Source organism: Pseudophryne corroboree, chromosome 2 (assembly GCF_028390025.1).
Source record: "Pseudophryne corroboree isolate aPseCor3 chromosome 2, aPseCor3.hap2, whole genome shotgun sequence".
NCBI lineage: Eukaryota > Metazoa > Chordata > Amphibia > Anura > Myobatrachidae > Pseudophryne > Pseudophryne corroboree.
In genome coordinates, this window is record NC_086445.1 from 113,674,673 (window position 1) to 113,701,502 (window position 26,830).

At 45.5% G+C, this 26,830-nt stretch overlaps 1 protein-coding gene across 4 annotated transcripts in view; it reads left to right on the forward strand.

Moving 5' to 3' along the window:
- The window catches only part of RNF17 (ring finger protein 17), a 1,464,292-nt gene that overhangs the window by 1,116,346 nt on the left and 321,116 nt on the right, over positions 1 to 26,830 (forward strand). For all 4 annotated transcript variants that reach the window (XM_063951617.1, XM_063951615.1, XM_063951616.1 and 1 more), the window contains one exon: positions 20,862 to 20,980. In XM_063951617.1, coding sequence (XP_063807687.1) covers positions 20,862 to 20,980 — 119 coding nt within the window. The remainder of the gene's footprint in view (positions 1 to 20,861; positions 20,981 to 26,830) is intronic.

A 26,830-nucleotide genomic window follows, 5' to 3' on the forward strand; every position in this document is an offset into this window, starting at 1 on the left:
CCTTACAAGGGTGAGGAATTGGTTGGGGAAGGTCTCTCGGACCTGGTCTCCACAACTATGGCAACTGAATAAAATTTTTGCCATGTATTTACTCACAGCCTAAGAAAGCACCACATTAACACATGCGGTCCTTTCGGTTATATAAAAACAAGAGAGTACGAAGATTGTCTTTTCTTGCCAGAGGTAAGGTCAGGGAAAACAAGCTGCCAACCACAGCTAGTTCCCAGGAGCAGAAGTCCTCCCCGGCCTCTATAAAATCCACAGCGTGATGCGGGAACTCCGCTGAGGGAGTCCGCCACAGGGGGTGCACGTCTTCGACTGGTCAGCCACATCTGGGTTCACTCACAGGTGGATCCCGGGGCGATAGAAATTATTTCCCAGGGTTACAAGCTGGAGTTCGAACAAGTGTCTCCTCGCCGGTTTCTCAAATTGGCCTTAACAGCTTCTCTCCCAGAAAGGGAGCGACTGTTAAATGCAATTCACAAAGTGTATCATCAACAGGTGGTGGTCAATGTTCCCCTACTTCTACATGAGAAGGGGTAGTAAATCAACCCTGTTAGTAGTCCCGAAACCAAACGGTTCGGTCAGACCCATTTTACATTTAAAATCCTTGAACCTATACTTGAAAAGGTTCAAGTTCAAGGTGCAATCGCTCAGAGTGGTCATCGCCAGCCTAGAAAGGGGGAGATTTTATGGTATCCCTGGACATAAAGGATGCATACCTTCATGTTCCCATATATCCACCTCATCAGGCGTACCTAAGATTTGCGGTACAGGTTGTCATTACCAGGGTTTTCCACCTAGGATTTTCACCAAGGTAATGGCGGAAATGATGGTGCTCCTGCGCAAGCAGGATGTAGCAATTAGTATCACTTTCACTGAAGGTGTTACAGCAACACAGCTGTTTTCTCAATATTCCGAAGTCGCAGTTGATTCCTACAACTGGTCTGACTTTCTTGGGCATGATTCTGGATACGGTCCAGAAAAGGGTTTATCTGCAGATAGAAAAGGCTCAGGAACTCATGACTCTGGTCAGGAACCTATTGAAGCCAAAACAGATATCAGTGCATTACTGCACTCGAGTCCTGGAAAAGATGGTGGCGTCATACAAAGCCTTCCAATGGGACCTACTGACAAGTGGTCTGAATCACATCTACAGATTCATCAGTTGATCGCCCTGTCCCCCAGGGCCAGGGTATCTCTCCTGTGAGGGTGCTCACCTTCTAGGGGGCCGCAGGTTCGGCATTCAGGACTGGATTTTGGTGACCACGGACGCGAGCCTCCGAGGTTGGGGAGCAGTCACACAGGAGAAAGACTTCCAGGGTCTTGGGTCAAGTCAAGAGACTTGTCTTCACATCAACGTCCTGGAGCTGAGGGCCATATACAATGCCCTTCGTCAAGCGGAGACCTTGCTTCGCGACTTACCAGTACTGATCCAATCAGACAACATCACTGCAGTGGCTCATGTTAACCGCCAGGGCGGCACAAGGAGCAGAGTGGCAAGAAGCCACCAGGATTCTTCGCTGGGCGAAAAATCATGTAAGCGCACTGTCAGCAGTGTTCATTCCAGGAGTGGACAACTAAGAAGCAGACTTCCTCAGCAGACACGACCTGCATCTAGGAGTGGGGACTTCATCAGGAAGTCTTCACACAGATTGCAAGTCAGTAGGGACTGCCCCAAATAGACATGAGGACGTCCCGCCTCAACAAAAAGCTGAAAAGATATTGCGCCAGGTCAATAGACCCTCAGACGGTAGCTGTGGACGCCCTAGTGACACCGTGGGTGTTGCAGTCGTTCTATGTGTTTCCTCCTCTTCCTCTCATCCCAAAGGTGTTGAGAATAATAAGAAAAAGAGGAGTGCAAACAATTCTCATTGTTCCAGATTGGCCACGAAGGGCCTGATATCCGGATCTGCAGGAGAATGCTCACAGAAGGTCAGTGGCATCTTCCTCTAAGACAGGACCTGTTGCAACAGGATCCCGGTCTGTTCCAAGACTTACCGCGGCTGCGTTTGACGGCATGGCGGTTGAACGCCGGATTCTAGCGGAAAAGGGCATTCCGGATGAGGTCATTCCTACGCTGATAAAGGCTAGGAAAGACGTGACAACTAAACATTATCACCGTATATTGCGAAAATATGTTTCTTGGTGTGAGGCCAGGAATACTCCGACGGAAGAATTCCATCTGGGCCGTTTTCCTTCACTTCCTATAAACTGGAGTGAATTTGGACCAAGAATTAGGCTCCATCAAGGTTCAGATTTCGGCCTTATCCAATTTGTTTCAAAAAGAATTGGCTTCTATCCCAGAAGTACAAAATTTTGTGAAGGGAGTGCTGCATATTCAGCCTCTTTTTGTACCTCCGGTGACGCCTTGGGACCTTAACGTGGTGTTGAGTTTCCTTAAGGCGCACTGTTTTGAACCACTTAAAATGGTGGAGTGAAAATATCTCACTTGAAAGGTGGTCATGTTGTTAGCCTTGGCTTCGGCTAGGCGAGTGTCTGAATTGGCGGCTTTGTCTCATTAAAGCCTCTATCTGGTTTTTTTTTTTTCCGTATGGATAGAGCGGAATTGCGGAACCGTCCTCAATTCTTGCCTAAGGTGGTGTCATCTTTTCATATGAACCAACCTATTGTGGTGCCTGTGGCTACGCGTGACTTGGAGGATTCCGAGTCCCTTGATGTAGTCAGGGTTTTGAAAACTTACGTAGCCAGAACGGCTAGAGTCAGAAAAAACAGAAGTACTGTTTGTCCTGTATGCAGCCAACAAGGTTGGCGCTCCTGCTTCAAAGCAGACTATTGCTTACTGGATCTGTAACACGATTCAGCGATCGTGAAACGGCTGGATTGCCGTTACCTAAATTGGTCAAGGCCCATTCCACTAGGAAGGTGGGCTCTTCTTGGGCGGCTGCCCGAGGGGTCTCGGCTCTACAGCTGGGCCGAGTGGTTTCTTGGTCGTGTTAAAACACCTTACGAGGTTTTATAAGTTTGATACCCTGGCTGAGGAGGACCTCCTGTTTGCTCAATCGGTGCTGCAGAGTCATCCGCACTCTCCCGCCCGTTTTTGGAGCTTTGGTATAAACCCCATGGTCCTTACGGAGTCCCCGGCATCCTCTAGGACGTAAGAGAAAATAAGATTTTAAACCTACCGGTAAATCTTTTTCTCGTAGTCCGTAGAGGATGCTGGGCGCCCGTCCCAAGTGCGGACTACTCCTGCAAGACTTGTATATAGTTTTGCTTACATAAGGGTTATGTTATAATTTTCATCGGTCTTTGACTGATGCTATGTTGTTTTCATACTGTTAAATGGGTAATATATCACAAGTTATACGGTGTGATTGGTGTGGCTGGTATGAATCTTGCCCTTGGATTAACAAAAATCCTTTCCTCGTACTGTCCGACTCCTCTGGGCACAGTTTCTCTAACTGAGGTCTGGAGGAGGGACATAGAGGGAGGAGCCAGTGCACACCCAGACCTAAAGTCTTTCTTAAAGTGCCCATGTCTCCTGCGGAGCCCGTCTATCCCCATGGTCCTTACGGAGTCCCCAGCATCCTCTACGGACTATGAGAAAAAGATTTACCGGTGGGTTTAAAATCTTATTTTATTTTTTATTTGATTTTGGATTAGGAGTAGCCAACCCGGTCCTCGAGATCTTCTAACAGTTCACATTTTCCAGATCGCCTAGCTGGTGCACTGGTGTAGTCATTACTAACTGTCTCATTTGCAAACATGCAGTGCATTCATTCCTAACCGACACTTAGATCCACCACTGGCCTGGAAAACGAGCTATTGACAGTTCTCAAGGGTCAGGGTTGGCTACCCCTGGTTTGCATCATTGAGACCTCCCTGCAACTGTTTCACAAGGAAACATTTGCAGTTTATTTACGAAGTCAGCAGTGAAACTCTGGTCTGATTCAGAGGTGGACACTTTGCTGATGTTTGCAGATTTGAGCGATTTTCTCTGCACTATGGGGGTAATTCTTAAATGATCGCAGCAGGAACTTTGTTAACAGCTGGGCCAAACCGGTGCACTGCAGGGGAGGCAGATAAGGTTCTATGCCTTCGATACGTCCGCCTCCCAGGATGCTTACTTTGGACGCCGGGTTGTTGTGCCGGCTACAGTGCGTCCCCTCCCATTAGGAACTGCTTTAGAACACCCCCAATGTTAATCCTTGTGGAGCCCAGTGTACCCCGCAGCAGAAAACGAGATTTATGGTAAGAACTTACCGTTGTTAAATCTCTTTCTGCGAGGTACACTGGGCTCTACAAGGCGCCCACCCTGACGCACTTGGCTTTTTGGGGTTGGTATGGCATTAGCCGCTGACACCCTCTCCTGTAGTGAGTGTGTGGTGTATTTGGCTACGAGCGATTGTCGTCTCTGGTACCTGCTACTGCATTGGACTGGTTAACGAAACTGAGCTCCTGTGCACGGAGGCGGGGTTATAGAGGAGGCTGCACTGTGCATCTTGGGAACAGTCAAAGCTTTGAGCCTGTTGGTGCCTCGAATCAAGATCCAATTCTACACCCCGATGTTAATCCTTGTGGAGCCCAGTGTACCTCGCAGAAAGAGATTTAACAACGGTAAGTTCTTACCATAAATCTCGTTTTTCTTCTTTGGGGTCCCTGGTCTCCACAGGGATTACCTTGGCTATGGCTGGTGGAGACCATGACTGACATCGAACAGCTTAAGCTTGTGAGCCTCCCCTCATGCCTCGCCCCATGCTCAGGCACTTCAGGGGTTTTTTCAGGGCCAACAGGAGCTGGTTACCACTGAACAGGGGCTGCAGCAATTATGCCCAAGCTTTTTATTTTTTATTTTATTTTTTGAGTATTCAGCGCCTGACAGTCCAAGGGACACCAGCGCTAATGCTCCTACACCCCCTCCATGCTGCAACACCAAGATTGGGTCGGTGATTTCAGTGGGTCCCCCTAGCATACTTCTAGCAGGAGACGCAGGGGACACCCAAGGGACTGCACTGGATGTTTAGTGGCACAGGTAAGGCGGGTTCCCGCTTGCACATTGTGCAGTCCTTATAACGCCGGTCCCCAGAGATGGACCAGCGACACTGATGTGCTCCCAGACCATTGTGCGCCCTGCGGAAACACTAGACCACCAGGGCATAAATATATACTGGCGCTGGGGACCCTTTACAGTCCAGGAGTACCGGTGGCTGATGTTGGCACGGAGCACCTACTCTGGTAGCATGTAGTACCTGTAACATGGATGTTTTAACTTAGGATTTATCACAGGATGGTCAGTGCACAGCTTGCCTGGTTCCTCCGTGTACCTCAGCCCCCCAGTTCCAGTACAAGAGCCCCCATTGGCTTCTTTTTCTACTCTATTGGCAAATATTGCTGAACATATTGCTACTACACCTGCGGCTCCCCCTATAGGTGTAACACAGTCAGCACAGCCCACCATGGCTCCGCCAATGGGATTCCAGCAGCCATTGCAGCCTGTTTATCAGATTATTGCTGCCCCGCCCGTCCCTCCTCCATGGTTGGACTCCTTCTCTAACTGAACCGTGTCTGGCTGCTTTCTCTGCTGTATTTCAGCACTTAGTACAGGGCCAAGTAGCACTACTTTTGCCTACTGACACTCAGCGTACTGTGCCTTCCTCACATGGAAATTCACACAGTCTACGCCACTCTCTTTTGAAGAAATATCTGTCCTGGCAGATCAAGCTGAGATTTCTGATGCAAAATCCCCTCAGGGGATGAGAAGGTAAACCCCAAATTTTATGTGGCTGAATTAATTAGGGTGGCTAAATCCTCACTTCAATTAGAGGATGCTGAACCAGCCCCTCTGTCTAAGGATCCTGCAGCTTCAGAAGGCAGTGGTAATGGAGTTTCCACACTCTGATCACTTCTCAAAAGCTAGGATAACTCCTACTAAAATATTTACAGATCCTAAAATGCTCAGCTCCTTTTACCCGTTACCCCAATCTGATTGTGCTCATGTGAAAGATTTAATTAAAAGTTCTATCCTCCTTTCTTAAGGAACTGCCGGATAGACAAATGGATGTGTGTCTTAAATCTTTGGACTCTTTTACAGGAGCCACAGCCAGACCGATATGGCTAAAGCCATTGAAACTTGGTCTGACAGTATTGAACACAGTTTCTCGTCTGAGCCTACCACGGAATAATTGTCTTATTGCTGACAATGCTAAATTCCTTTGTCGTATAAACAACCCTTTATGAAGCTAAGAACACTGTACGCTGTTTACTTAAGAAGTACCGTAATGGTACGCTAGTTGCGTAACGATCGCTCAGCCGTAGGCGAGACGCTCAGGCGTCACGTTCGCTCACGGCCCAGGGATCACAGGACACGTTATTGGTTATGTCTAGGGGAAAGATTCGCTGTAACGTAGCGTACGCTAGAGACCACGAGGAGGTCACCAGCGATGCAGACGCTCACAACACTATACCTTTATGTTAAACCTTATACCGATGGAATACACTGAATACCTTAATGTGAGTACAGGGTGTAAATGCAACCTTGTGTAACCTGACTATCTACAAAGCTGCATGAGCGTCACCGACGCTCAAATGAACACTTATCACTATAGAAAATACACAGATACTGGTTTAGGTTTCCAAGGCCTATTAACTGTATTATGTCTAATATACTTGTAAAAGGGGATAACAGTACATATGATACACTACAATATAACAGAGACTTCCTAACCACAGAACTAAACAATAAATACAAAAAGACAATACTACACTGACCTAAATGCAATACGATACAATACTATAATACTATAAGGTATTTAAGAGAAAAAGAGGAGAGAGAGAGATAGAGAGAGAGAGAGAGAGAGAGAGAGATTGGCTCGCAGAAAGACAATGATTATGGAGAGAACTTACGCACAAAGGGTATGATCGCCAGCGCCTCGATATCCAGCTCCCGATTATCAGCAGATAACCGTTGATGAGAGAGTGAGAGCTGGATATGGTCGGCCTGCCTATTTATGCTCCACACACAATGCAATCTCCTGGTCCTACAATCCCATTGTCCATTGGCCGAAGGAATTCGGCCCTGCATCATAACAAAAGGTCATAGGGTGGTTCATACAGGTGGGCTGTGACGATTTCCAACAGCTCAGGTGGGTGGGAAACTGGGTTTCCCGCCGCATACCTGAGTATGTGTAAATCATAGAAATGGACATAAACTTCTTATGTCCATAACTATTCGCACGAGCGATTAATACGCTCCAAACCAACACCGGAATATTGCTAATTAAATACTCTTCCGATGGGTACCAAACACTGCAGTATGATTCCTGTTAGACCCTTCGTACGATGCAAAGAGGGATTCCTCAGCTCTGGGACATTGTACTTTAACCAAACTTACAGAAACTATCAAAGGGATCATGATCTATAAACTACATTAATTGTGAACATTTGTAACTAATGAGTCGCACGCTACGATCACATAAACTCTACCGTAAATGCGCATACTGCGCGTGCGAGTGCACGCGATTGCGGGTATGCGCTTCCACGGGAGAGCGTACGCATGCGCAGCACGGACCAGTGTGCGGTGCAAATATGGCAACGTGCATTGAGACATTTTTCTGACTTTGACAGTCCACCCTTTGGCAGTCAATAATAACTGCCACAAAACATTTAAGGAGAAAAATGTAAGTCAGGGGTTAATTGATTTCCATGGTTGGGTAGGGGAGGAGAGAGGAGAAGGTGTGAAGAGGGTATGACCTAGTGAGAAAGCAGGAGCATGTGTGTATGAGTCCATGTTTGGAGGGTCATGTATCATCGTGCCGTACGTGTGGTAGATCAAGCTTCGAGGTATTGCGAAGTATACATTTGAATTCCTTCTTATCCTGTGGTACAGGTCTGGGGATGGGCTGTCAAACTTTACCGAGCTCATTTCGGCTGTAGTTGTAACAAAATGGGGATGCACATTTTAGTTGATGATACATGAATGGGGGAGGTATGTGGTTGCTGATATCTGTGCCTGAATTCCCTATCGTCTATGTGTGTCATTACCTGAGGGTTGTAGAGATGAAGATAAAGAACACTTATGGAAAATGCAATGGTATTCTATGTCAGGGAAATGTACATTCGTCGATTGAGGTCTTGATTGGTGTCGGTTGATCGGAGTCTTCTTCTCTGTGCTTTTGCTCATAAATCGTGAGTAAAGCAAACAACGTCCATGGATTTACAAAAAATGTTGGGCTAGCGTGATTTTAAAGTTCCTAGGGAAACTGGGGTACCCATGGCATTGTCCATCAAAATCTTGTATATCAGGTCGTCTGCTCTTCTTCTTTCCATCTTTCCGTTGTCGGCCCCTTGGCTCATCAAATCCTTCGTCTACGTGGGTCTTTGTACCTCGGAGGAAAACATAGAAATGGGTGAAAGACGGACCGTATACTCATTACATCATTACGTCATGGTTTCTAGCATTGGGTCATAAATCAAATCCAGGTTAATTACAGTTTCCTCACTCCTCAAGCTCATCACTTTCGTACTTTGTTTACACCTCATCAAAGCCTGCCCGCATCTAAATATCAATCCAAACGATATAACGACACCCAAAATACACAGTAGAAACTTTCCAACATCCATTATGACTCCTTGAGCCCACTCTCCCAAACCGGAGAACCAATTTCGCGGGTTCAACCATGACACCCAACCAGTCAGCTCATTACCTACAGCAGCAAGGGTGAGATTGTGTTTTCGACGAAATTCCCACTTTAATTGCAGAATATCATCCATCCTTTGGTCTATGACCTCTACCGGATCCTCGGTGCTATTGGTGATATACGTGCAACACTTTATGCCGTACTGTGTTGCCAATGTAACACAATATCCGCCTGTTACTAAGATAATTAAGAACCATCCTATGCTGAACTAGTTCTGTTTTGTAAGCTTGAAGTTCTCTTCCAGTGTATCTAAACGTGTCATCATACATTTCAGTGATATTATCTAACAAATTGGCGAGTGCGGAAATGTATCTATAATTCATCACTCCTCGAGCGGTACGAGTGAAATCTAACGCTACCAGAACCTGAATCCCGGTGGATTCATGGATAAGATCAGAGGCCGGATGCTCTAACCTTTCTGACAGTTGTCTTTTAACTCGGTGTTCGTAATGAGTGTGAGTATAAGGAGCTTGGGCACCACGGTGTATGTCCTTCATTTTGTCATGTGTTACAGTCATCACTTCAGGCAATACTTTTCCAATATAACACAATCCTTCAGAGTTTGGGGCAAGCCACTTGTACGCCTTTCTCCCGCATATGAAATATGCATCATCGGGGAGAACATATGGGACGGAGAAGGACATGACCATGTTACAAACCTTCCAGGTGAAATCTCCTGACCCTAATTCTTCCATCTGCCTAATGCACGTATCGGTTTGTACGATATGTGCACAGTATCCTGGTGATACCTCTCCAACTTTAGTAATCCTATTTCCTAAGGTATATCGATACCGGAAAGATTTTCCTCTACTGGCTATGTGGCGTACGAGCTCTGTATCTGTAGGCATTCTATCTGCTCTGTGTGAAAAGGTCATGGTAAGGTTGCTCCATGACACTTCCCAATTTCCCGGTTTTCTGGGATTGGAGATGTTAAAACATATGAGGGACCTATCCACATGGTATTGGTGGAGCTTCAAACTAGGAGGGCTGGAGATGTTAAACCTCCGGTCCACCGGTCTCCCACCACTTAGCTCAAGTACCTCCCCTAACGTTAAAGGAAATGGTACTAGCCCTGATTTGCTGTGACCCTGAGGTACTTGAGAGCATACCCAACAATCTGTTTGGTTTAACACGTTACCCACTAGGGAGTGATAGTCACTCAATGGATGCCGGTCTATATGGATATTAAAACTAGATTGGCATTTCTTTATGCATCCATCTTCAACCAGATTATCACAGAGCCTACAGATACAATTTTCCTCAGCTAACAATCCATCACAATTTCTTCTATCGGATCGTTTTCTGATACTCGCCTTTGCTTGTTGGATTGGTTGATCTTGGAAAACTACGCCTCCATCATCATAATCGGAACCCATTCCAGAACCTCTCTCGACCTCTATGGTACTCTCGCCGGAATAGACTGCTCGGGTCAACATCATGGTCAACATCAAAATCCGGATCACAGTCTCTTTGGGCAAGTCCATCTTTGAGGAGGAAATGGAGAAGATTGAGAAGGGGGAAACAGAAATTTTTAAGGGAGAGGGGATGGGAAGTGGAGAAAAACAATAAAAGGGAGAGGGGAGTCGACAACTGCTTCCGGTCTTCAAGGCTCAGGTGCCGCCTCAGTCCTCCTGGAACAGACACTCCAGTGATACAACCTCTACCGTCTGTTCCTTATCACGGGACTTCTCTGGATCAGCAACCTTCTTGCAGTGGGATGAATGGACCCAAGTCTCTCTCTCAGCAACCTTCAATGCTGTGGTGCTAGTCAATAAGACCTGGTATGGTCCTTCCCATCTATCAATAAGACAACCTGAGCGTAGAAAATTTCGTATCATTACATAATCCCCAGGTTCAATGTCATGACAATTACTATCTGGTAAATCAGGAATCACCAACTTCAGATTATCATTTTGATTCCTCAACTGCTTACTCATGTTAATCAAGTACTTTACAGTCACTTCATTGTTACATTTCAAATCATCCTGAGGGTTAATCATGACATGCGGTTGTCGACCAAACAAGATTTCAAAAGGGGACAGATTAAGAGGGGACCTGGGAGTGGTTCTGATGCTATACAAAACAATGGGTAAAGCTTCTGGCCACGTCAATCCTGTCTCTGCCATTACTTTACTCAATTTATTTTTAATAGTGCTGTTCACTCTTTCGACCTTCGCACTCGCCTGTGGACGGTACGGAGTGTGCAGCTTGCTATCAATTCCCATCAACTTACACATTCCTTGGAAGACATCACCTGTAAAATGGGTACCCCTATCGCTTTCAATGATTCTAGGGATACCATATCTACATACAAATTCCTGCACAATTTTCTTAGCTGTAAACATAGCGGTATTTGTAGCTGCTGGAAAAGCTTCGACCCAATTTGAGAAAACATCTATACAGACAAGTACATACTTTAAATTTCTACATGGGGGCAATTGAATGAAGTCAATTTGTATTACTTGGAAAGGGCCGCCGGCAGGTGGGACATGGGATGGTTCTGTAGGTATTGCCTTTCCAATATTCTTTCTCAGACAGGTAAGGCATGACATTGCTCTTTTACTAGCATGAGAGGAGAATCCTGGGGCGCACCAGTATGCTCTTACCAATTTGCACATCCCCTCCTTGCCTAGATGAGTCAGCCCGTGAGCTGCTTCAGCCAGACACGGAAGGTATGCCCTGGGGGCCACTGGTTTACCATGTCCATCCGTCCAGAGCCCTGAGGACTCCTGGCCATATCCCTTTGCCTTCCAGACTGCTCTCTCCTGAGTGGAACACAAATTCTGCATTTCACACAACTTTCGTGTGTTGATGGTATTAAATACCATCAGTTGTGTGGTGTCTGTCCGTATGGGGGTAGCAGCTGCAAGCTTTGCAGCTTCGTCTGCTCGGCTGTTACCAAGGGATACTGGGTCTTGGCTATATGTATGTGCTTTACATTTGATAACAGCCACTCTGTCGGGTTCCTGTATCGCTGTTAGAAGCCTTTTTATATGAGCTGCATGCGCTATCGGTGTGCCAGCTGCCGTCATGAAATTTCTGAGCCGCCATAGGGCTCCGAAATCATGGACTACCCCGAACGCGTATCTGGAATCGGTGTAGATATTGGCTGACTTTCCCTTAGCCAATTCACATGCTCTGGTTAGGGCGACCAGTTCAGCAACCTGGGCTGAGTGAGGTGGGCCTAGTGGTTCCGCTTCTATGGTGTCTTGGTCATCTACGACTGCGTATCCAGTACACAAGTCTCCCGAGTCTGACTGTCTGTGACAACTACCGTCCGTGTAGAACGTGAGTTCTGCATCTTCTAGTGGATTGTCACTGATGTCAGGCCTTGCGGTAAAATTTTGGGTCAAATATTCCATACAATCATGTGTATCTTCCTTTGCATTAAATCCTCCTTCCCCATCACTCTCACCTCCCACCCTTTGTGCCTGTCCAGGCACACCTGGGAGAAATGTTGCAGGGTTTAATGCACTGCATCTCCTTATGGTGATGTTTACGGGGGCCATTAATGCCAATTCCCATCTCGTAAACCTTGCTGATGAGACGTGTCTGGTTTGGGCAGAATTCAATAAGGCAGATACCGCATGCGGTGTATGGATTGTGAGGTTGTGGCCTAGCACGACATCTTCGCTTTTTGTCACTAGCAATGCTATCGCTGCAACGCTACGCAAGCATGTGGGGAGGGACCGCGCTACCGTATCTAGCTGAGCGCTGTAGTATGCAACTGGCCTGCTGGCATCACCGTGTTTTTGTGTTAGTACACCTGCTGCGCACCCAGCACTTTCTGTTCCGTATAGTTCAAAGGGTTTCCCATAGTCTGGCATACCTAGTGCAGGTGCCTGCGTTAGACACTGTTTGAGTCTCTCAAATGCTGTTTCAGATTCGTCTGTATGCGAAATCCGATCAGGTTTGTTTGAGGAGACCATTTCCTGCAAAGGTAGCGCCAATATGGAAAACCCTGGGATCCAATTACGGCAATACCCACACATTCCTAAAAACGTCCTGATCTGTTGCTGGGTTTGTGGCAGTGTCATGTCTCTAATGGCTTGGATTCTATCAGCGGTCAAGTGTCTCAGTCCTTGTGTTAGACAGTGTCCCAAATATTTTACCTTAGTCTGGCATAATTGCAACTTGTCTTTGGAAACCTTGTGACCTGTGTCTGAAAGATGAAACAGGAGCTGTTTCGTATCCTTCAGGGATGCCTCCAGTGAATCTGAACACAGTAATAAATCGTCCACATACTGTATCAATACTGATCCACTGTCTGGTTGGAAAGACTGTAAACAATCATGCAAAGCCTGAGAAAATATACTTGGACTATCTATGAAACCTTGGGGTAACCGAGTCCACGTGTATTGGACTCCTCTGTATGTGAATGCAAACAAATATTGGCTGTCAGGGTGCAGAGGTACCGAAAAGAAAGCGGAGCAGAGGTCAATAACAGTGAAAAATTTGGCAGTGGGAGGAATTTGCATTAGGATGACAGCTGGATTAGGCACTACGGGGAACTGACTCTCAACTATTTTGTTAATCCCCCTTAGATCCTGCACTAGCCTGTAACCCCTCCCCCCACTCTTTTTAACAGGGAAGATGGGACTATTTGCTGTGCTGGACGTTCTTACTAGAATGCCCTGTTGTAGCAAGCGCTCTATTACGGGAAAAACTCCTAACTCCACCTCTGGCTTCAGAGGATACTGTGGGATTTTTGGAGCTATCCTACCATCTTTTACTTGCACAACTACTGGAGCTACGTTTGCCATTAATCCAGTGTCCTGTCCATCTTTTGTCCAAAGTGACTCTGGTATCTGAGATGTCATCTCTTCTACCTGGGATGGGTTCCTATTTGTCATAATGGTGTGTGACATTAATTTTGATGGGGAGTCTAACATGTCTCGTACTTCCTGAGCGTGATTCTCAGGGATGTCCAAGAATACACCTTCAGGAGTACAATAAATGACGCAACCCATTTTACATAGTAAGTCTCTTCCCAGGAGATTAGTTGGTGCAGATGCAGCCAGCAAAAAGGAATGCTTGGTATGCAAAGGCCCTATTGTAATCTCGGCTGGTTTGCTAACAGGGTAGTGCTGGACTACTCCTGTTACTCCCATGGCTGGAATTGTCCTACCAGTGGTTCTCATGCCCACTGTCGAATTTATCACTGACTTGGCCGCCCCTGTGTCTACAAGAAAGTTTAAAGTTTTACCAGCTACATTGATTGCAATTTCTGGTTCGTTTCCAAGACTAGCAATCAACTTAACTGGCTGCAGATTACAGGTATGGCCACACCCCTATTGGGTATGCTGACCTCCCTGAATCCCGCTGGCAGCAACTACTTGTGAGGGAGTTAGCTGGGAACTACCAGAGGCATGCCAGTCTCTGTTTGGGGGATATCTTTTTGTTTCCCCTGTATGTGGCTCAAAACTCCGCCTCTGTGGACCCTGCTCCCAATGTCGTGTGTTGTGTTGTTGTCTAGGGGGCTGAAAAGATCTTTGTACATTCTTTGTTCTACACTCTCGTGCAAAGTGTCCCGGTCTGTTACAAGAAAAACATGTTATTACACTTGCCTTACCCACAGGATTCGGTGGTACATACGCAGGCTGCCTTGTGGTCAGCGCCTGTATACTTACGGACATCAACTTATCACTTTGCGATTCCCTGTGCCTAGTGATGTTTCTGTCGTGATCAATAGCAGCCTCTCTCAAGCCGGACACTGACAGACCTCGCCAGCATGGTTGCGTGGTCTGAACCCTAGTCTTTAATGTTTCCTTTAAACCATCCATCAGTACAGATACTGCTACTTCTCGATGGTTTGGGTTGGTCTTAATGTCTTCTATACCAGTGTACTTTGCCATTTCTAATAGTGCCCGGTGAAAATATTCTGTTGCCGTTTCGGACTCCTTTTGCTTAATGGAAAATATTTTATTCCATTTAACAACGGCTGGGAAATACTCTTTTAGCTGTAAATTTATCCTTTTTACATTATCCTTGTTGTACACGTCTGTAAGCGGTACATCTTTATCCAATGCACAATCAGCTAAAAACTGAGTTGCATCAACATTGGAAGGTAAACAAGCTCTTAGCAGTATCTGCCAATCCTTGTTGTTGGGTTCTACCGTGTTACCTAAATCCCTGATGTATTTTTGGCTAGCAACTAAATCCTTCCTGGGGTCAGGAAATTCGGACACTATTGTTCTTAATTCCATTCTGGAAAATGGAGTGTACATGGCAATGTTCCTTATGGGAGTGGCTCCAGACACATCTGTTTTTCCATTGGGGACTGCTATTACCCTTACAGGAGCAATTCTAACAGCCTCTTCCTGTGTAGATTCTACAGCTTGTTGTGGTACAATTGTTTCAGTGTAGTGCATGGTGCCGTACTTACCCGTTGACACGACCTCACCTATCCCTCCGCTAGGGGCTTTCACTAATCTCGTGGGTGTCGCTGTGCCTACTGTGGTCTCTGCTATGGTGGCTGCAAGAGAGAGAGCTGAAATTGTTGCTGAATCGTCTTCTTGATCACACTCCTGAGGAAGGTTCAAAACAGGGTACATCTTGCACGGGTTAATACTTGCATGAGTTATTTGGTTAACATCATTAACATTTACAGTGTTACTAAGAGTTTGTGTTTTACAACCCAGTGCGTTTCTCTCCGCAATCAACTTCTCTCCTGCAATGTATGGTGGGGGAGGAGCTGTGGCAATCAACTTCCTGACTGCCCCAGATCCTGCCGCCAGAGCCAAACCTCTCTGTATCTCACCTTCCTGGTGCCATAACTGTAAATAATCATGATGCTGAATTCGTCTCTTTGCTGATTTTACGAGACATATCCTCCTCCTTAAATTTTGTAACACTTCTGGACTGAAGCTACCTATTCTTGGGAATTTGTCCCTGTCTTGTACAGTCATTCTCTCCCATTCATCACATAAAGATTCGGTGTGAATTCCATATTTTTCACACATTACATATCGTGCCGACCCAACTGGTCGGTTCACAGAATCAACCTGAACCAGGGTTGATCGCCCCCTACCTGAGCAACTGGCCCCCATAGTCTGCAGGTGTTGCTTAGTCCTCCTTGGATCTCTGTATCAAGGTTTTCAGCAAGCCTTTTCAGACAACCAAATTACTCCACAGTAGGCCGGCGGTGGCGGTTTACCGAGTACCCCACTCACTCGCCCACCTCGACCAATACGACCTGATCACACCGACGTGGTGCTGGCGTACTCGATACAGGGCCCCTATGGAACCTTCAGTTTACTGGAACATATGAGGGTTACCCGCAGGACACTTACTCTTTCCAGTAAAGGTGGGGTTGTTAGATAGTTCCTGAGTGACCAGCGAACTTCCCTTCCAAAAATAAAAAATTACACAAATCACGTCAGAATGTACAAATAGCGTTTGTGACCACTTTACTCTAATGGTATTAGGTCAGATCACTAACTACTGCACACAATTACGTGCGGTCCAATCGTTCAGTACACGAGCACTACTTGTCATGTACTGAAAGATCAATGGAATCGATGTTTCCGGCCGCGATTCCTTCAGCAAGAGCTTATGGCCTATATGGGTTCTGCACCAACACCCCAGGCGTTGTGCCACTGGACTTTTATAGCGGACCTTTTTACCTTATGACCTCCTGGTCTTGTTACCTTATGACCTCCTGGTCTTGTTACCTTATGGTCCGCTATACTCTAATGCTCAAATATTATTTAACCAGGGATGCCTCCCTGGCCACCGTATATGTCACTTACACGTATGTCCCTTGACGAGTACCCGGCTTTCCTTTTGGTTCCACCTTAAAGTTATATAAACTTTTGTATACAAAACACACTCACTCAACACATGTACACTTTGTTTCTATATCTATTTCTGCGCAGAAATTGTCTTCAGGCCAAGAGTGTTACCAATTAGGAGCAGGATCTGTTAAACTAAATTTCAGATTTTCTAAAAACAGATTTGCGTTATTTACCGCTTCGCGTTATCTACCGCTGTGCGTTACTTATCGCCTTGCGCTAATTATCGCTTTGCGCTAATTCAACTTTTTCGTGACTTGAGCTACGTGAGCGTAACCGGACGCTACGTTGCGTAATGTACGCTGCGTGCGTCTGCCTTTTGGATTGCGTACGCTAGTCTTTGTTAGCGACACGTGTACGCAATGCAAAGGATCCACCGTAACACAATATATTTATTTATCAATGTAGGTGATCCCTGATCATCTACCGCAATCCACACTGACTGCCTTGTATCTCAGACAAACCGTGTGTTTGTTCTATACTTTAACTATCACCTCTACTATTAAATAACAGCAAATCTCTTTTTAGCACTTTCTATCAACTATAAAATTTGGCAAACAGGAATAGTGATATACGAAAAAATGAAATACACAAGTGAAAAGAAATGCAGGTATGTATGCGTACGCAAGACAAAAGAAAAATAAACAGTTTTAAAAGGACACAAGCGTTTTGTTCTTACTTCCGGTTACCGGGTTCCTTCAGCACCCTTTATCTAAGCGAAGCAGACGCTTATCCCGTCAGCACTGTGAGACAACCTCCCACCCTTTGCTGGAGGGATAATGTCTGCTGATCTACCTAGTGCAGATGTGAGAAGTATAGGACGAGCCCGCAATTGACAATGCTAAATTCCTTTGTCGTATAAACAACCCTTTATGAAGCTAAGAACACTGTACGCTGTTTACTTAAGAAGTACCGTAATGGTACGCTAGTTGCGTAACGATCGCTCAGCCGTAGGCGAGACGCTCAGGCGTCACGTTCGCTCACGGCCCAGGGATCACAGGACACGTTATTGGTTATGTCTAGGGGAAAGATTCGCTGTAACGTAGCGTACGCTAGAGACCACGAGGAGGTCACCAGCGATGCAGACGCTCACAACACTATACCTTTATGTTAAACCTTATACCGATGGAATACACTGAATACCTTAATGTGAGTACAGGGTGTAAATGCAACCTTGTGTAACCTGACTATCTACAAAGCTGCATGAGCGTCACCGACGCTCAAATGAACACTTATCACTATAGAAAATACACAGATACTGGTTTAGGTTTCCAAGGCCTATTAACTGTATTATGTCTAATATACTTGTAAAAGGGGATAACAGTACATATGATACACTACAATATAACAGAGACTTCCTAACCACAGAACTAAACAATAAATACAAAAAGACAATACTACACTGACCTAAATGCAATACGATACAATACTATAATACTATAAGGTATTTAAGAGAAAAGAGAGAGAGAGAGAGAGAGAGAGAGAGAGAGAGAGAGATTGGCTCGCAGAAAGACAATGATTATGGAGAGAACTTACGCACAAAGGGTATGATCGCCAGCGCCTCGATATCCAGCTCCCGATTATCAGCAGATAACCGTTGATGAGAGAGTGAGAGCTGGATATGGTCGGCCTGCCTATTTATGCTCCACACACAATGCAATCTCCTGGTCCTACAATCCCATTGTCCATTGGCCGAAGGAATTCGGCCCTGCATCATAACAAAAGGTCATAGGGTGGTTCATACAGGTGGGCTGTGACGATTTCCAACAGCTCAGGTGGGTGGGAAACTGGGTTTCCCGCCGCATACCTGAGTATGTGTAAATCATAGAAATGGACATAAACTTCTTATGTCCATAACTATTCGCACGAGCGATTAATACGCTCCAAACCAACACCGGAATATTGCTAATTAAATACTCTTCCGATGGGTACCAAACACTGCAGTATGATTCCTGTTAGACCCTTCGTACGATGCAAAGAGGGATTCCTCAGCTCTGGGACATTGTACTTTAACCAAACTTACAGAAACTATCAAAGGGATCATGATCTATAAACTACATTAATTGTGAACATTTGTAACTAATGAGTCGCACGCTACGATCACATAAACTCTACCGTAAATGCGCATACTGCGCGTGCGAGTGCACGCGATTGCGGGTATGCGCTTCCACGGGAGAGCGTACGCATGCGCAGCACGGACCAGTGTGCGGTGCAAATATGGCAACGTGCATTGAGACATTTTTCTGACTTTGACATTGCCAATGTCAGGGATGCGACCTATTACATAGGTGAGGCTGCTTTGGATTCTGTTCTGTTATCCTCCAAAGCTTCCGCTGTTTCCATTGCAGCACACTGCATAGTGTGGCTCTGTTCATGGAAAGCGGATTCGGCTACCATGAAGGCCATGGAAGCTCTGCCGTACACGGGTGATTTCCTTTTTGGACTGGAAGTGGACAAGATTGTCGAGAAACTGACAACCTCCAAGACGGCTTTCCTAACTTTGCTTTCTCAGTGTGGCCTAGGACTTCCTCATTTTGGTCCTTTTGTCCACAGGGCAAGTCCAAGGGTCAGACCTTTCCATGACTATCTCAAACAGTCAAGACCTCCAAACCAACACCAAGCGGGCCTGGGCAACCACCTACGAAGACAGAGGATAAACCCCCAGTCTGACCGGATAGGCCTCCCCCTGGTGGATCCCAGGTATACTACTTCCTGAAGAGTCCCCCCAGACAGTACTTTCCTACCACTCCATCGACAGACAATGGCAAATCACAGGCGCTGAAGGCAGTCATTCCCCGATCAATTGGGCCAAATCCTCGCTCATCCCATACTCCACCTAGGTTCACTGATGGATGCCCACATACAATGCATCTTCCTTCCTCAGGACAAGGTGGCAGCAGTATAGTTGCGTATCCGCAATCACCTTTACCAGTAATGGATCTCGATCCATTCGACAATGCAGACCCTGAGTTCCATGGTGTCCACCTTAGACATGGTGAAATACGCCTAGTTCCACTCCAGGCCTCTATTACACCTGATACTCTCCAAGTGGAATAGTCTCCCACAACACATCAAATTTCAAAAATTGGTACTGCTGCGGGATGTTTGGGCATTCTTCACATGGTGGCTTTATACATCCAACTTGGTCAAGGGGCGACCATTCTGGATTCCTAACTGGACGCCTCTCATAGCGGATGCCAGTATCCAGGGGTGAGGAGCTGTCACAGGCAGTCACTCCTTTCAGGGTCGCTGGTCTCTGATGGAGCATCTCCCAATCAACGTACTGGGACCTACAAATGGCGCAGGACCTTCTACGAGGTACTCCGGTACAAAAAAACAACGCATCTGAAGTGGCTTATATAAATCGACAGGGAGGAACTCGCAGTGCAGCAGCAATGCAGGATGTAACTTGGATTCTTGTCTGGGCAGAACTCCATTTTCCGGCCGTATCCTCAGTATTCATTCCGGGAGTCCTCAACTGGGAAGCAGACTTTCTCAGTTGACAGGATGCTCTCTCCATCCAGATGTCTTTCAGCGTCCGGTACACAAATGTGGTTTTCCAAACGCTGATCTCATGGTCTCCAGACACAACTGCAAAGTCCTAGTGTACGGGGCCAGAACACGAGATCCGGAAGCGAGCTTTGTGGACGCGCTCGCAGTCCCATGGACCTTTTGTCTGGCCTGTCTTTTACCTCCAGTGTCTCTTGTTCCCAGAGTCATTTGCAAGTTCAAGGAGGACTGCTGCATGCTCATCCTTGTGGCTGTGGCATGGCCCAGACCGCCACTGGTTCACGGATCTTCAGTGTCTCTCCATAGACGAGTCCTTCCCTCTACCTCTCTGTGTGGACTAGCCCTCTCTGAGGGATGAGGAGCCCAGTGGATCCTGGGAGGCTCACAAGCTTAAGCTGTTCGGTGCCAGTCCTAGTCTCCAGCAGCCATACCCATGGTATTACCTGTGGATCCCATGGGCCGCTAAGAAAAAGAGTTAATGAAGGTAAGTTTTACCATTACTCTTTCTTTTCAAATCTATTTATAGAAAGGTATGTATATAGAGTGTGTTGTCAATTTATATCATGCTTATAACTCTCCTATATAGAAGTCACAGCTGATTGTTTGAATTCCTCTTCATCCTGGGAATTTGGATCTTATGTCATTAAATGCAAGTTGTTCGATACCAAGGTTTGGCTGTTGGTCATGGTTTCCATGGATACTAGATGCAAGACTGCTAGAATTTGGGGACAGCTACTACTGTAGATGTAACAAGTACAGAATCTGTGGATTTTGTATTACAGAAAATGCATTTCAAACAGTGTGCTTCTTGTGTATTACTCGCTCTGACAGTGATATGTTTATGGGGCAGCCTTTATTTTCTCCCAAGCCTGTCAATTTATAATTCTTTTATTTATTTCAGGTGTTTTGCTATGATTTTGGAATAGAAGAAGTGACAGATGTCATGAATTTAAGAACATTAGATGAAAGCCTTAAGAAACTTGGTACTATGTGTCTGGAGTGTACTCTGATGGATATACAGTATGTTTTCACAATAAAATATTTTTCAGTCAATATGTACACAATATAAACTGTATGCTTAGGAAATCTTTTAATCCAGAACCTTTATGTTTTATTTTCCAGTTAGGCTGTGCACAATATCTGTTGTGCTATCACATTTTACAATTACCAGTCTATACTCTTATTGCTCTACCCGTTCTTAAACTTTTCAGCAGAGCTTCTTAGTAACTGTACCAGGGGATATTTGATTATTATATATGTGCATACTATAGCGTTGTGATAGATATACTGTGTGTGTATTTGTGTGTGTGTGCTTATATATATATATATATATATATATATATAAATACATACACTATATATATATATATATATATATATATATCCAATATAAACAAATCTGGTGCTATGCCAGTTTGTACGCAACAATCCAAAGAACAATATCAGTGTACAGAAAATTCTACTTCTCTCAGACTGCCAAGCTCCTTATCCGGAAGCTCACCAACTTCTCCACTCTGAAATACATAAAAGAAATAGGGGTGCAACCTAGTGCAGTATCACTCAAACACCGCCAGTGTGTGCAAGATCATAAAGGTGGACCCGTACCAAGTGCGAAAAACTTTAAGGCCTAGCTTAATTGTTTTAGTGATCCACACAGTCATCAATCGTGTGGTTTTCAAACGGTTTTAATACAGATCCATACCATAAAAAATAGATGATATAAAAATATACATAGTGTAAAACAGTTTAACAATTGAAAACACAGGAACATAAGCAAATGCCCGGACATTTAGAAAGCGAAATGAATTCATTACCACTGAGGAAGTCAGATGGCAGGAGATGGCTCCTCCGTGACAAAACGCGCTGGTTGACGCATGCCGTATGCTACTGCTCAGATAAGCTGTTTCTTCGGCAGGGTCCACAGGTTATCCACAGGATAACAGTGGGATATGATGGAGCGACAGCAGATTGGCACCATACGATCAAAAGCTTTCAGGCCTCCCAGGATGCAACAGGGCCCGTCCATATATCCCCGCCCACTGGCTCAGGCAAATCAGTTTTTTGTTTGGTGCGGCAGGGGCCGGACCGTGGTCAGAGGGCTACTGTTCCTTTTTCGCAGTCCTAAGCTTTCTTATATTATATTTCTCATACATCCTAGAGGATGCTGGGGTCCATTTCATGACCATGGGGTATAGATGGTTCCGCAGGAGCCATGGGGTATAGACTTTTCAAGGGTGTGAACTGGCTCCTCCCTCTATGCCCCTCCTCCAGACCTCAGTTTTAGAAATGTGCCCAGGCAGTCTGGATGCACTCCAGAGGAGCTCTACTGAGTTTCTCTGAAAAGACTTATGTTACGTTTTTTTATTTTCAGGGAGAACTGCTGGCAACAGTCTCCCTGCTTCGTGGGACTGAGGGGGCAGAAGTAGGAACCAACTTCCTAAAGAGTTTCACGACTCTGCTTCTGGCTAACAGGACACCATTAGCTCCTGAAGGGAACTGAACGCTAGCCGTGCCTAGATGCTCACTCCCACATCATGCCGTCACACCCCTCACAGAGCCAGAAGTCAGAAGACAGGTGAGTGTGTTAGAAGACAGATCTTCAATCAAGAAAATGACGGCTAAAGGTACCGCGTGGCTGGCGGGAGCGCATCGCGCCATGTTGCCCACACAGGCACTGCAGGGTGCGCGCGGGGGTGGGGGGTGCGCACGGGGGTTGGGGGCACCCTGGGCAGCATGAAACCTATGGAAACTGGCATAAATAAGGGGCATAAGTTGCTGAGGCACAGTCCTACCCCTGCCAATATAAAAAATTACCTCATTAAAGCTGAGTAGAAACACACCATTGAAGAGTGGAGCTTCCTCCTTAGTCAGTCAGCACACTGCTCAGCGCCATTTTCTCTCTCTCCTCAGGCTGCAGAGACAACGCTGGTCCTCCACTACTGAACAAGTATCAGGGTGCAAAACAGGGGGGGCCACAGTGAATTTGGTGCTATATAATTGTGTGATTAGCATTATAAAAGCGCTGCATGTCAGTGGGCATTTTGTGTTCACAGACATTGCGTTACTGGCGCTGGGTTGTGAACTGGCAAATCCTATCTGTGTCCCTCTGACAGATTTTACTGTGGGTCTGTCCCCTATAAGTCCCAGAGTGTCTGTGGTGTGGTTGAGCACGTGTGTGACATGTCTGTGGCAGGGAATCTCTTCCTCTGTGGAAGACATGTTAGAGACACAGAGGTGTAATACACTGCTCAAAAAAATAAAGGGACCACTTAAAGAAACACAATGTAACTCCAAGTCGATCACACTTCTGTGAACTCAAACTGTCCACTTAGGAAGCAACACTGATTGACAATCAATTTCACATGCTGTTGTGCAAATGGAATAGACAACAGGTGGAAATTATAGGCAATTAGCAAGACACCCCCAATAAAGGAGTTGTTCTGCAGGTGGTGACCACAGACCACTTCTCAGCTCCTATGCTTTCTGGCTGATGTTTTGGTCACTTTTGAAAGCTGGCGGTGCTTTCACTCTAGTGGTAGCATGAGACGGAGTCTACAACCCACACAAGTGGCTCAGGTAGTGCAGCTCATCCAGGATGGCACATCAATGCGAGCTGTGGCAAGAAGGTTTGCTGTGTCTGTCAGCGTAGTGTCCAGAGCATGGAGGCGCTACCAGGAGACAGGCCAGTACATCAGGAGACGTGTTGGAGGCTGTAGGAGGGCAACAACCCAGCAGCAGGACCGCTACCTCCGCCTTTGTGCAAGGAGGAACAGGAGGAGCACTGCCAGAGCCCTGCAAAATGACCTCCAGCAAGCCACAAATGTGCATGTGTCTACTCAAACGATCAGAAACAGACTCCATGAGGGTGGTATGAGGGCCCGACGTCCACAGGTGGGGGTTGTGCTTACAGCCCAACACCGTGCAGGACGTTTGGCATTTGCCAGAGAACACCAAATTGGCAAATTCGCCACTGGCGCCCTGTGCTCTTCACAGATGAAAGCAGGTTCTCACTGAGCAGATGTGACAGAGTCTGGAGACGCCAAGGAGAATGTTCTGCTGCCTGCAACATCCTCCATCATGACCGGTTTGGCAGTGGGTCAAGTAATGGTGTGGAGTGGCATTTCTTTGGGGGGCCGCACAGCCCTCCATGTGCTCGCCAGAGGTAGCCTGACTGCCATTAGGTACCGAGATGAGATCCTCAGACCCCTTGTGAGACCATTGACAATGTCTATAATATTTGTCCTATTAAAAACACGTTAAAAGGTTAAAGAACACAGTACGCAATTGGCGCAAAAAGTACCGTAAGGGTACGCCCTTAACTATACCTTAAGGAATGTACTTATACTGTAAACATTTGTGCAGTGATAATGTGTAGATGTAATGCAGTGTAACCTTGTTTGCTTAAAGCTGTATGAGCGACTATGACGCTCTGAGAACCCCTTAGTAATATAATAAACAGTCAAATACCGGTCTAAGGGTCTAACGCCTTTTAAGGAAATGAATGAACGTTCAAAAAGAATAATACAATACAAGTTATACACTACCAAAATAACATAGAATATCTAACCAAGTAACTACACATGAAATACAATAAAGATACAATTACTTTTAAAGGGGGAAAGGGGAGAGAGAGAGAAAGTGAGAGAGAACGAGAGAGAATGGCTTATAACATTAAATAAGAGACAATATGGTTGCAGAGGAACTTACACATGTGAGAAACAATCGCTGCGCAGTTAGTCAATGCTGAGAATCTTTGTGGAGAGTATACTTGAGCTTACCCATACTGGCTGTCCCTATATACACATCACCCAGCAACAACACAATGGTACCGCATGGGACAGAAGCTAGACTCCATTTTGGGAAAACTCCCATGATTCCAAAGACTGCAACACATGGTTGAAAGGGGGAGGGGAAAACCCCCAGCAGCAGCCATCTTCTACACACCAACTCATTATATTCCACATTCCAATCCAACTTCCTAGAACCATCTTATTCAATTTCACATTCCAAACAACTTCCTAGAACCATCTTATTCAATTTCACATTCCAAACAAACTTTGTTTATTGCATACAGTCCATGTTATATGAATCACCAGATCACAATGTAACCACACATATCAGCCTGCCATTGCTACAAGCACATGACTACAGTAACAAAAGGAAGTATGTTTTGACTGCAAACCTTCAGCAAGATGCATCATGTAAAACTACTATAATCTGTTATAAATCACCATCCATAAATGTATACCAGGAATACTATGCTACAGATTGTCTACTGTTCCAATTCATTACAGATTTCATAGAGTATTATCACCAACACATAACAATCACACAACTGTACAAGCATCATTAATCTTAAGCCATTTGTATCTCCAAACCAACCACTCTATTCCAATCACTCCACAACTACTCTACCTCAAACACATATTTAAACTATTCTATGCCAATCAGCCATGTGATATTGAGATTATGATACTTAGCCTTTGTAAGGTGCCTGGTGATGATCCAGCCATGCTTCTGAGAGCTTTGTTCTGAGTGTAGCTACAGTACATCTGTTCTCTGAGTTCACAAGCAACTGAACCCTGACCTCTACTCTAGCCAGGAACTACATTCCTGTGACTAGTTCCTGGGGGAGGGGTCTCTCTTCCTTTGTATATGCTGACCAGGTTCAGCCCTGAACTGTATCATTCATTGTTCTAACAAAGTGATTTTCAGCTTTTATACATATAATCATATCTATCCGCTGCAATGTCCCACAACTTCACAACAAGTATCAAATTAATCTACACACCAATGTGCTTGTTTCAATAGTAAACATGACGGGCTTATCTGGTTCGGTTCAAATAATACACATTCATGACATTAATTCATTAGCTAATTTTAAATCTCCATGATGTCTGGTGCTTGTACTGTATGAAATAAGTGTCGAATCCATCTCTGTGCCATGTCCGTGTAAATGCGTGTGTTACCATATATTGCTGTGCTCGCTGCGCATATTTGCAAGTATAGCGACTTAAATGTGTGCAGTTTGTATGTTCTCTCTATGTAATATTTTTGACTTTGACACCATATGCTGGTGCGGTTGGCCCTGAGTACCTCCTAATGCAAGACAATGCTAGACCTCATGTGGCTGGAGTGCGTCAGCAGTTCCTGCAATACGAAGGCATTGATGCTATGGACTGGCCCGCCCATTCCCCAGACCTGAATCAAATTGAGCACATCTGGGACATCATGTCTCACTCCATCCACCAAAGCCACGTTGCACCACAAACTGTCCAGGAGTTTGCGGATGCTTTAGTCCAGGTCTGGGAGGAGATCCCTCAGGAGACCATCCGCCACCTCATCAGGAGCATGCCCAGGTGTAGGAAGGTCATACAGGCACGTGGAGGCCACACACACTACTGAGCCTCATTTTGACTTGTTTTAAGGACATTACATCAAAGTTGGATCAGCCTGTAGTGTGTTTTTCCACTTTAATTTTGAGTGTGACTCCAAATCCAGACCTCCATGGGTTAATAAATTTGATTTCCATTGATAATTGTTGTGTGATTTTGTTGTCAGCACATTCAACTATGTAAAGAACAAAGTATTTAATAAGAATATTTCATTCATTCAGATCTAGGATGTGTTATTTTAGTGTTCCCTTTATTTTTTTGAGCAGTGTATGACACCAAGAGCCTGACTGGGTGAAGGGTTACATGATAGTGGGAATCACTACTGAATCTCATACTGAAAAATGAATATAATCTGTTGAAGATGTGATTTTTAATAGTTCTTCCTTTCATCCACAGGGACCCCTCTGGGCCACATACAAATTTGCAAGTACAAACTGATACCGACACAGACTCTGTTTCCTGTGTCGACACTAGT